Genomic DNA, 11580 nt, shown 5'->3' with positions numbered 1-11580 from the left:
TGAGAGATATAAGCGTGTGGTGGATAAGAGACGTGTGCCTGGTCCGGATCTGAATGTTGGTGATCTGGTGTGGTTGTCTACTAAGAATATCAAATTGAAGGTTCCCTCCTGGAAGTTGGGTCCTAAGTTTATTGGGCCTTACAAAATCTTGTCCGTCATCAATCCTGTTGCCTACCGCCTTGATCTTCCTCAGACTTGGAAGATCCATAATGTTTTTCATAAGTCCCTATTAAAACCTTATGTCCAACCCATTGTACCCTCGTCTTTGCCTCCTTCTCCGATTGTGGTTGATGGTAATCTTGAATTTCAGGTCTCTAGGATTGTGGATTCTCGTGTTGTCCGCGGTTCTCTCCAGTACCTCGTTCATTGGGAGGGTTATCGTCCTGAGGAGAGGATGTGGGCCCCAGTGACGGACATTAAGGCCACTCGTCTCATTAGGGCTTTCCATAGGTCCCATCCTGAGAAGGTGGGCTCTAAGTGTCCGGAGTCCACTCGTAGAAGGGGGGGTACTGTCACCGCCAGACATCTGAGAAACTCTGACAGACGTTCTTCAGAACCTCCTGCTTGAGGTTCTTTTGTTTTGCTTTCGTTTTGTCATCTCGTTTCCCTCTCTCAGCTGTCATCTAGTTGCACTGATTGCATCCCTTTAAATCCCCTCCCATACTGCATCCCTTTGTGGTTTATACAACTTCCTGGAGTGTGTGCATGCTGAATGCTACAACTGATGCTTCTACAGATAAGTCTGTTCATTTATTTGTGTTTTCCTGTTTGCTTGATCCTAGGTGACCCTGACTCCCTCCGTATTAAGAGTAGGGAGCTGGTGGTCGTGTCCCCTCACTATTATAGGGTGTTCAGGTGTCATACAGTCTAGGAACGAGGGTATGCAATTATCTACCATAGAGATTTTTGCATAGGCTGAGCAGTAAGGGAGAGAGCTAGGGCTGTTACAGGGCTTACCCTTTGGTTCCTTAGTTTTGGATCAAGTCAGTCGGATCTTCATTTGTGTCTTCTAGTTTTCTGTAACACCTTCCGTGACACATGGGCCCAAGTTTAATACAGTTAAAGGGATTACAATGACCCACAGTGACCAAGAATAAATTGTGTGTCACATGTAATTTTTTGCAACTTCATGTTCAATCATAATTAGTTATATTTTTTGCATCTGCAGATCTCTATACCACAGCGGGGGTCTCACTGTGTCCCTGCAATGAATATGGGATACAGCTGGAGGTGATGACTCTTCCACAAGTCAAGGACATGTTGGCCACCATGTCGGATCAGAAGACCTGCGCTTCAGCAAGAGGCAGATTCCGGGCTCGGTTTCTGCACTCACCACTGGACTTTCTGCAGTCAGACGTATTCACTAAAGAAGTGAGTTTCCTGCTGCATCAAAGGGCAGATTCCAGGCTTGGTCTCTGCAATAACCACTGGACTTGACATTCACCGGACTTTCTGCAGACAGATGTGTTCACCAAAGAAGTGAGTTTCCTGCTGCATCAAAAGGCAGATTCCAGGCTTGGTATCTGCAGAAGTCGACAAACTTGATATTCACTATTGATTCAAGGGAAAATCTACTGTCCTTGTCACATGCCATCGTTTTCCTCCACTGCGTAGGGGAAGGGCAGTCCTTCAGCCATGGTTCCCTCCACTGGGGTTTTTTCCTCTCCTGGGTGCTGAAGGCCCGACTCTTCATGAGTCAAAGGCCCAACATCAACAGGGCCACAATTAAGACAAGTGCCCTGATTTCTAATAAGAACATCTACTGTGCATTTGATACCTTGCAGTTAATAAAGAAGTCAGTGTATATTAAGTAGTGGTGTGTCTGAGCCTCTTTGTTAAAGGGGTTCTGCACTTTGTTTTAACTGATCGGCGGGGGTCCGACACCCGGGACCCCCGGCGATCAGCTGTTTGAGAAGGCAGTGGCGCTCCAGTAGCGCCGTGGCCTTCTCCCTGTTTACCGCCGGCCCACTGATGTCACGACTAGTATCAACTAGTGTGGGCGGGGCTAAACTCTATTCAAGTGATCAGAGCTTAGCCCCGCCCACGCTAGTTGATCCAAGTCGTGACGTCACTGGGCCAGCGGTAAACAGTGAGAAGGCCGCGCCGCTGCCTTCGCAAACAGCTGATCGGCGGGGGTCCAGGGTGTCCTCTTGCAGAACCTCTTTAATCTTCATAGTACAGAGTGTCAGACCCCTGCTGATCAGATAGTGATGGTCTTTCTTGGGTTTACAGCTCAGCTTATTTTTTATCCCCTACCTACGGGATAGAAGATAAGTATCTGATCAGTGGGGGCTGCTGGGTCCCCCATGATCATGAGAATGGGGATCCTGTGTCCCCAAAGAAATGGAATGGTAGGTCAATTATGTTCCCTTCTGCCTCATTTGATGTCTATAGGACTTCTGGAAATAGCTGAGCATTGTGCTATCTCCAGCAGTCCCATAGAGGGTGAACAAAGTAGATATGTGCACGCTCAACCTGCCACTTCATTCATAAGGGGACACAGCATACAGTTCCTGTGATCAGTGGTGGTTCCAGATATTCTGCGTATAGGAGAAAGTTTTGTATTGACAGAAACTATCTCTAGACCACATACTCATTGAAGTCAACAGGTCCGCAAAAATGGGGATGGAACATGGACCACATGCATATTTTTGGCGGATCTGAGATTTGCAGACCGCAAAACGGATATGGTTGTGTGCATGGGGCCTTATAAAGATTCTACTAAAGGGAAAAAAAATTAAGAGGTACAGTCTATGCAGCCCCTGGAGGAAGGGAGCTCGGTCTTGGACAAAAAGCCCCGCCTCCTAATTACACTTAAAGGGGTTCTGCAGTCCTTTTAAACTGGATGATCTATCCTCAGGATAGATCATCAGCATCTAATCGGCAGGGATCCGACACCCAAGAACCCCGCCGATCAGCTGTTTGAGAAGGCAGCGGCGCAGGCAGTAGTGCCACGGCCTTCTCGCTGTTTACCGCAGGCCCAGTGACGTCACGACTAGTATCACTGGTCTGGGCGGCGCTATGCTCTGTTCACTTGAATGGAGCTTAGCCCTGCCCAGGCCAGTGATACTAATCGTGACGTCACTGGGCCTGCGGTAGACGCCGATTAGATGCTGATGTGTTTAAAAGGACTGCAGAACCCTTTTAATTCACGCTCCTGTCTTGAGTTACTGTCCGGGGCTCAGGCTCTGCTTTCCAGCTCCCTGCTTCCTCTGTCCTGTCCTCGGGGTCCCCCTTTACTCAGCACATCATCAGTGGCTAGCGTTGCACCCGCTGGAGTCCCGGCTAGCTCTCAATGTTGTCTCCCTGCTGGGCGCTGGGCTGCCCAATCAGCATTAGCAGTGCTTGCAGAGTGTGAAGCAAACCCCTTATTTCCAGTGCTGAACCCCCAGTTCTGATGTGGAGTTCTACTCTCTCAGCTCTGCAGATGAAACTGAATCTTCACCCTCTCAGTCACCGACACAGTGTAACGCTGCCATGCCCTGCTGTGTGCACTCGGGTACACTAAGTGTCTCTGTGTCAGCTTCATGCACTGATGTAGAGACACATTGTTTGTCCTGCTTTACACTGCAGCTTAGCTCCGTAAGGGCATTACTATATAGGATCGGTAGGTGTACGGAATGTGTATGTATGTGTGTGTATATAATATGATCGATAGGTATATGGGATGTATATATAGGATCAGTAAGTATATGGGATGTGTGTGTGTATATGTATGTATGTGTATGTGTGTGTGTGTGTGTATATATATATATATATATATATATATATATATATATATATAATGCTTGAGAAAGACCGCATTGAGACGGTTGAAACGTTGCACAGAGGGGAATAAAGGATCCACCTTTTACTTTCCATTGGAGTGCTGCCTCATCTTTGGTTACTCTCTCTCTATATATATATATATATATATATATATATATATATATATATATATATATATATGATCAGAAGGCGTATAGGATGTGTGGTGTATAGAATGTGTATATAGGATTAGTAAGTATATGGGCTGTATACATAGGATCGGCAGGTATATGGGATGTGTATATAGGATTAGTAAGTATATGGGATGTATACATAGGATCAGTAGGTATATGGGATGTGTATAAAGGATCGGTAGGTATATGGGATGTGTATATAGGATCGGTAGGTATATGGGATGTGTATATAAAATCGGTAGGTATATGAGATGTATACATAGGATCGGTAGGTATATGGGATGTGTATATAGGATCGGTAGGTATATGGGATGTGTATATAGGATCGGTAGGTATATGGGATGTGTATATAGGATCAGTAAGTATATGGGATGTATATATAAGAGCGGTAGGTATATAGGATGTGTATATATAGGATGTATATATAGGAGCGGTAGGTATATATGATGTGTATATATAGGATCTGTAGGTATATAGGATGTATATACAGGATCAGTAGGTATAAAGGATGTGTATATACAGGATCGGTAGGTATATAGGATGTGTATATACAGGATCGGTAGGTATATGGGATGTATACATAGGATCGGTATGTCTATAGTGTGAGGGACCCTATAGACATACATGTCAGCAGCTGAGGAGATGTCATGTGACCTGTCCCTACGCGGTCTCCTGATGCCCCGGTAACTGCAGATCTCGACGCTCCCTCCCCCGGTTCTCCCCACTGTATCCCCCATTTCAGTACCGCGAGAGTTCGGGCTCCGGGGGCGGAGTGAGCTCAGCGCATGACCGACAGCGAGCGGCGGGGCCCGGCAGGTAAGATCCCGGTACACCGGCCCCTGATCCTGTACCGGGGCTACACCCAGATAATGACCGAATCATCAGCCACCTGTTACCACCGGGCCAGACGTACCTCACTGCCTGACCCTGGTACCTCATACCTCACTGCCTGCCTGACCCTGGTACCTCATACCTCACTGCCTGCCTGACCCTGGTACCTCATACCTCACTGCCTGCCTGACCCTGGTACCTCATACCTCACTGTCTACCTGCCCCTAGTACTTCACGGCCTGTCTGGGTACCTCATACCTCACTGTCTGCCTGACCCTGGTACCTCATACCTCACTGCCTGCCTGACACTGGTACCTTATACCTCACTGCCTGCCTGCCTCGGGTACCTTATACCTCACTGCCTGCCTGACCCTAGTACCTCATACCTCAGTGTCTACCTGCCCCTATCACCTCACTGCCTGTCTGCTTGACCGGGTACCTCATACCTCACTGTCTGTCTGCCTGTCCCTAATATCTCATTGTCTGCCTGTCCATTCTGCCTCATAGCTGACAGCCTGTTCCCATACCTCACTGCCTGTTTGTCCCGGGTACCTCATAACTCATTGCCTGCCTGTCCCTAGTACCTTATACCTCACTTTCTGCCTGTCCATTCTGCCTCATAGCTGACAGCCTGTTCCTATACCTCACTGCCTGCTTGTCCAGGGTACCTCATAACTCATTGCCTGCCTGTCCCGGGAACCTCATACCTCACTGCCTGCCTGTCCCTAGTACTTTATACCTCACTGTCTGCCTGTCCCTAGTACCTTATACCTCACTGTCTGTCTGTCCCTAATACCTCATTGTCTGCCTGTCCATTCTGCCACATAGCTGACAGCCTGTTCCCATACCTCACTGCCTGCCTGACCCTGGTACCTCATACCTCACTGTCTGTCTGCCTGTCCCTCATATCTCATTGTCTGCCTGTCCATTCTGCCTCATAGCTGACAGACTGTTCCTATACCTCACTGCCTGCCTGTCCCGGGAACCTCATACCTCACTGCCTGCCTGTCCCTAGTACCTTATACATCACTGCCTGCCTGTCCCTAGTACCTTATACCTCACTGCCTGCCTGTCCCTAGTACCTTATACCTCACTGTCTGCCTGTCCCTAGTACCTTATACCTTACTGTCTGCCTGTCCATTCTGCCTCATAGCTGACAGCCTGTTCCTATACCTCACTGCCTGCTTGTCCAGGGTACCTCATAACTCATTGCCTGCCTGTCCCGGAAATCTCATACCTCACTGCCTGCCTGTCCCTAGTACTTTGTACCTCACTGTCTGCCTGTCCCTAGTACCTTATACCTCACTGTCTGTCTGTCCCTAATACCTCATTGTCTGCCTGTCCATTCTGCCTCATAGCTGACAGCCTGTTCCCATAACTCACAGCCTGCCTGTCCCTAGTACCTCATACCTTACTGTCTGCCTGTTTCGGGCACCTCATACCTCACTGCCTGCCTCACCCTGATACCTCATACCTCGCTGCTTGTCTGTTCCTGGTACCTCATACTTCACTGCCTGTCTGCACCTGGTACCTCATACCTCAGTGTCTACCTGTCCTTAGTACCTCATACCTTGGTGTCTGCTTGTCCCAGTACCTCATACCTCAGTGTCTGCTTGTCCCAGGTACCTCATACCTCACTGCCTGCCTGTCCCTAGTACCTTATACCTCAGTGTCTACCTGACCCTGGTACCTCAATGTCTGCCTGACCCTGGTACCTCATACCTCACTGTCTGCTTTTCCCTGTTACCGCATACCTCACTGCCTGTATGCACCTGGTACTTCATAATTCAGTGTCGGCCTGCCCCTAGTACCTCATACCTCACTGTCTGCTTTTCCCTGTTACCGCATACCTCACTGCCTGTATGCACCTGGTACTTCATAATTCAGTGTCGGCCTGTCCCTAGTACCTCATATGCTACTGGCTGACTTTACTTTGTGCCTCATAGCTGACCGCCTGTTTTTATACCTCACTCCCTGTCTCTAGTACCTCATACTTCTCTGCACCTGGTACATTATACCTTACTGCCTGCCTGTCTCTTGTGCCTCATACCTCACTGCCTGCTTGTGTACATAGGACATATTGCACGCCATGAAAATCCTCCAGTGAAAGAAGCTTCCACTCTAATTTCCCTGTCACCCACCCTATGGGGAGCCTTGTAGGTGGCCATTGTGATGCCCCGCCCCCTGTCTGACTCCGCCTTCTCATTCCTCCCTCAGCAGTCATGGCCGACTCTGTCACCACTCAACCCAGAAGGCAGTTTCCCAGGATCAGTAAATCCAGAGCTTCCACTCAGCTGCAGTTCCTTGCCTCAGACTCAGGTAAGTGTCTGCCTGCGCCTGCTCTGATTGGCTGAGCTGAGTGTTAGTGATACTACAACATTTACACTACTGACATTAGAGATATTGGCCATTGCCTCCTATGTCTGCCCATGGCGAGGGCTTTCTGTGCAGATGGGGGTCAGAGGTGGCTTTGACCCTGTGGTACATACGGTGCCCGGTGTGATTTACCTATTGGTTCCTAGAAACAGTATGAGATACACAGTGACCAATCCCGGTTCTCGCCAGTATACGTGATGCCAGTGATTACTGCTGTGCCCAGTGTCACCAGTGGAATGTATTGTGCCATTGCCCCATTCTTATGTGGGCGGTGGTATGTAGTACCTGATCCCTGTGATGCCGGTTTTGCAGACTGTGTTGCCACGTTTATTCCTATTCACCCTCCACTCTCCTGTAGTGTTGGCACTGTAGGCAGAGCACAGATCCCCTTGGTACATCTTCAAAGGGCTGTGACGTGAATGCCCAGGGCACAGCTCTCGCCTATGTTGTCTTGCATGCCGTCATGCTTTGAAATTGCACCCAGGAGATCCCCCTCTTCTGCCGATGGCTGCCCAGAAATAAACCCAGTGTTGGCGCACTGCAGATTTACAGACTGGTTCAGGCCAAAAACACGAGGGACTTGCAATACCAGACACCGCCGGGAGTGGCGCTGCTTCTGGGGAAAAAGCAGACCTTATTTTCTAATGTGATATATTGATGGTATATATGTAGGATATGCCGCCAGGGTCCCATCGATGGGGGGGTCCAATGACTGGCATATGAATCCAAGATGACCCTTTTCTGGCACCACAAACGGCAGGGGTCGCATTGAACAATCCTTCACTGTCATCTTGTGTTCAAGGAAGTTGTATCTTTTTGCACGTTGTGGCGTTAAGAAGTTGTCCGGCCTTAGCTGTGGCGCCCCCTGGACATAAACAGGCAGTCTCCCCTGCTCTGTCCCTGCGGTCCTGTGTCCGCTGCAGCCAGTCACAGTCTTCAGCAGCCACATTGGCTTTGAAGGTGTTTTACTGATGATCTATCCTTTGAAGAGGTCATCAGTATCTGATCGGTGGGTCCGACATCTGGGACCCCCGCCGATCAGCTGTTTGAGAAGGCAGCAGTGCTGCAGCCTTTTCGCGGCTTCCCCGCATGCCCAGTAACATGACAACTACTATCACTGGCCTTGGCACGGCTCGGCCCCATTGAAGTGATAGGAGTCATGACATCACTGGCTGCAGGAAACAGAGAGAAGGCCTCTGCGCTACTGCTAGTGCCGCTACCCTCTCAAACAGCTGATCAGCGGGGGTCCTAGGTGTCGGACCCACCCCACTAATCAGGTGCTGATGATCTACCCAAAGGATAGAACCCCTTTAACAATACGTCACAGCTGTGAGGTACCAGCCTAGCCGATGTGACCGCTGAGGCCTGTGATTGGCTGCAGCGGTCACGCAAACCAACCACTACCTGGTCTCTCAGGAACCAGACGCAGCAGCAGCAGGGTGGGCAGGTGAGTCTGCTATTTTATGTTCAGGGGCACAGCTCCCAGCAATTGGGGATGCACCCCTTTTAACCCAAAAGTACCCCATATGGAAATGGATTTGCCATCCAGCAACAAAGAGGTCTAAACACTTTGGAGATAGCCAGACCCACTTGCATTAGAAGAGTGTGGGGGGCCTGTAAAGGGACATGGATTACCATACCGGGATTACTAATCTTTATATATGAATACAAGATTCCCCTTTAAGACCCAATTTCTTGTATAAGCCAAGCAGCGGTATAGGTGTGATTGCCCTTTCCGAGTTATTTTTGGTGTGTTGCTTTGTCATTGGCACATTTGTAGCCTGCTAGGTGTGACAAGGAGTGTGATCGCTCTCTGGCAGCAAGTGATAATTCCTGGGGAGGAGGAGGAGGGGCGGTCTCTGAGCTGAGAAGTATAATCATCCCGGGAATAGACGGCGAGATGTTGGGAGTGCAGCTGCAGTCTGGTAAAGGAACTTCTGTAGGGAATAAACGTTCAGTTTTTCTTTGTTTGCTGCTGTTTCTAAAGATCTGATAGAAAATGGTGAAATGTGCGGTCTGGCTGTAAATCTGATCTCCTTGTGTGTTTCCAGGGAGCTATTACAACAGGAGAACAGTGCAGAAGAGGTATGCCAGACCCGAAAACCGTGAGCTGCGAGGAATACCGGTAAGACGCCATTTAAAGGGGATGGAAAGGTGGGAGTGCCAAAGCTGAATCCCCAACTAGGAGATTTCAGTCCTCTGAAACTGGCACACCTTGGACCGCAAAGGGGAAGATGGGGCGATTCAAAGACAACAGTCAAGCACAGCTGACTCTCCCCTGCTGGGGCCACGGGGTCCACAGGACCGCTGTTCTCCCTAAAGCTGGGGGATCCAGGATGCAGTTACTTCCTATCAGCCATATTGGCTCCCATCAGGCTACTGTCATACAGTCACTGACAGCACTTACAGGTTTGTGTCTGTGTAAGGCCTCTTTCACATGACCGTTTTTTTTCCATCCTGTATTTGCGGTCCGTATGCGGAAACCATTAATTTCAATGGCTCTGCAAAAAAAATACTTAATATACTCCGTATGCATTCTGTTTCCGTATATACGTTCCGCTAAGGCTCCATTCAGACGTCCGTAGTGCATTGCGGATCCGCAAAACACCCGGCCGGCACCCCCAAAGAAATGCCTATTCTTGTCCGCAATTGCAGATAAGAATAGGACATGTTCTATTTTCTTGCAGAGCTGCAGACCGGAAGATCGGGGCCGCACTCCTGAAATGCGGAGAGCATATAGTGTGCTCTCCGCATCTCTTCCGGGCCCATATAGAATGAATAGGTCTGCACCCGTTCCGGATAATTGCAGAACGGATGCGGACCCATTCTACAGACGTCTGAATGGAGCCTAAAAGATAGAACTTGTCCTATTATTGTCCGCAAACAACGTTCTGTCGCTCCATTCAAGTCAATGGGTCTGCAAAAAATACGGAATGCATACGGAACACATCCGTATGTCATCCATATTTTGCGGATCCATGCAGATGACCATGTGTTTACTGTTTACAAACATTACAGTAATGATTACAAATTTTATGTTTCCATTTGCGATCCACAAAAAAGTGATTGCATACGGAAACCATACAGATATGTCTTTGCGGAAATACAAAACGGAAACAAAAAAAGGAACAACTAATCCGTCAAAAACGGACCGCAAAATACAGAAAAATACATACAGTCGTGTGAAAGAGGCCTAAGTCTTCCACCCTTCCTGTGTCACTTCTCCCTGGCACCCAATCACTGTGAGGACCTTCCCAGAGATCTTCTGGACAAGTCCAAAGTCTGGGTTAGCAGAAGAAATTTTGTGCCTTGTTATGTTTACATTAGTGTTCTGCTATCAGTGGAACTACAAGTGCAAGCATGTCCAGATTGATGTGAAAGCAGAGCAGTGATGTAACTGTCCACCCATAAACACAAGGCATATAAATAATATATGTGAACATTGAGGGCACATGTTGAATCATATCTAGAAAAGCGTTGATGGCCCCCCGGTGGTCTAACTGGTGGCTGGGCAATGCGTCCGGTGATGACATCATCAGGGGGAGTGATGGCCTGCAGGGGATCTTGCCTTCTGCTATTATAGAGGGCAAGAAAGGGATTTTAAAAAAGTCACAAATTTTGGCGTCTGCATCATTTGCACAAAAGTATGTGACTCACCATTTTCTGCCACTAATGGCACTTTCCTGAAAAATGAACAGGGCTTAGGCTACTTTCACACTGGCGTTTCTGGGTCCGCTTGTGAGATCCGTTTCAGGGCTCTCACAAGCGGTTCAAAATGGATCAGTTTTGCCCTAATGCATTCTGAATAGATAAGGATCCGTTCAGAATGCATCAGTTTGCCTCCATTTTGCTCTGGAGGCAGACACCAAAGGCTACTTTCACACCTGCGTTCAGTGCGGATCCGTCTGGTATCTGCACGGACGGATCCGCACATATAATGCAAACGCTTGTATCCGTTCAGAACGGATCAGTTTGCATTATTCTTTAAAAAAAAACGGATCCGTCCTGACTTACATTGAAAGTCAATAGTGGACGGATCCCTTTTCAATTGCACCGTATTGTGTCAGTGAAAACGGATCCGTCCCCATTGACTTACATTGTAAGTCAGGACGGATCCGTTTGGCTCCGCATCGCCAGGCGTTTTGGTGTCCACATCCTGAGCGGAATGGAGGCGGAACAGAGCCAAACTGATGCATTCTGAACGGATCCTTATCCATTCAGAATGCATTGGGGCTAAACGAATCCGTTTTGAACAGTTTGTGAGATCCCTGAAACAGATCTCACAAACGGAATTCGAAACGCCAGTGTGAAAGTAGCCAAAACGATGCGGAGCCAAACTGATCCGTCCTGACTTACAATGTAAGTCCATGGGGACTGATCCGTATTCACTAACACAATATGGTGCAACTGAAAACGGATCCGTCCCCCATTG

At 48.5% G+C, this 11580-nt stretch overlaps 1 protein-coding gene across 4 annotated transcripts in view; it reads left to right on the top strand.

Moving 5' to 3' along the window:
• Positions 1-4636: 4636 nt before the first annotated feature.
• Positions 4637-11580, top strand: part of ZNF512B (zinc finger protein 512B) — a 57759-nt gene continuing 50815 nt past the window's right edge. For 2 of the 4 annotated variants that reach the window (XM_044296820.1, XM_044296821.1), the window contains exons 1-3: positions 4637-4757; positions 6990-7091; positions 9200-9273. In XM_044296820.1, the coding sequence (XP_044152755.1) occupies positions 4727-4757; positions 6990-7091; positions 9200-9273 (207 nt within the window). In that variant the 5' untranslated portion in view covers positions 4637-4726. The remainder of the gene's footprint in view (positions 4758-6989; positions 7092-9199; positions 9274-11580) is intronic. The other 2 variants (XM_044296818.1, XM_044296819.1) reach the window with 2 other exon arrangements.

This window comes from Bufo gargarizans, chromosome 6 (genome assembly GCF_014858855.1).
Source record: "Bufo gargarizans isolate SCDJY-AF-19 chromosome 6, ASM1485885v1, whole genome shotgun sequence".
Lineage (NCBI taxonomy): Eukaryota > Metazoa > Chordata > Amphibia > Anura > Bufonidae > Bufo > Bufo gargarizans.
The sequence above is the reverse complement of the archived record's forward strand: the minus strand, read 5'-3'. Positions and strand labels throughout refer to the sequence as shown.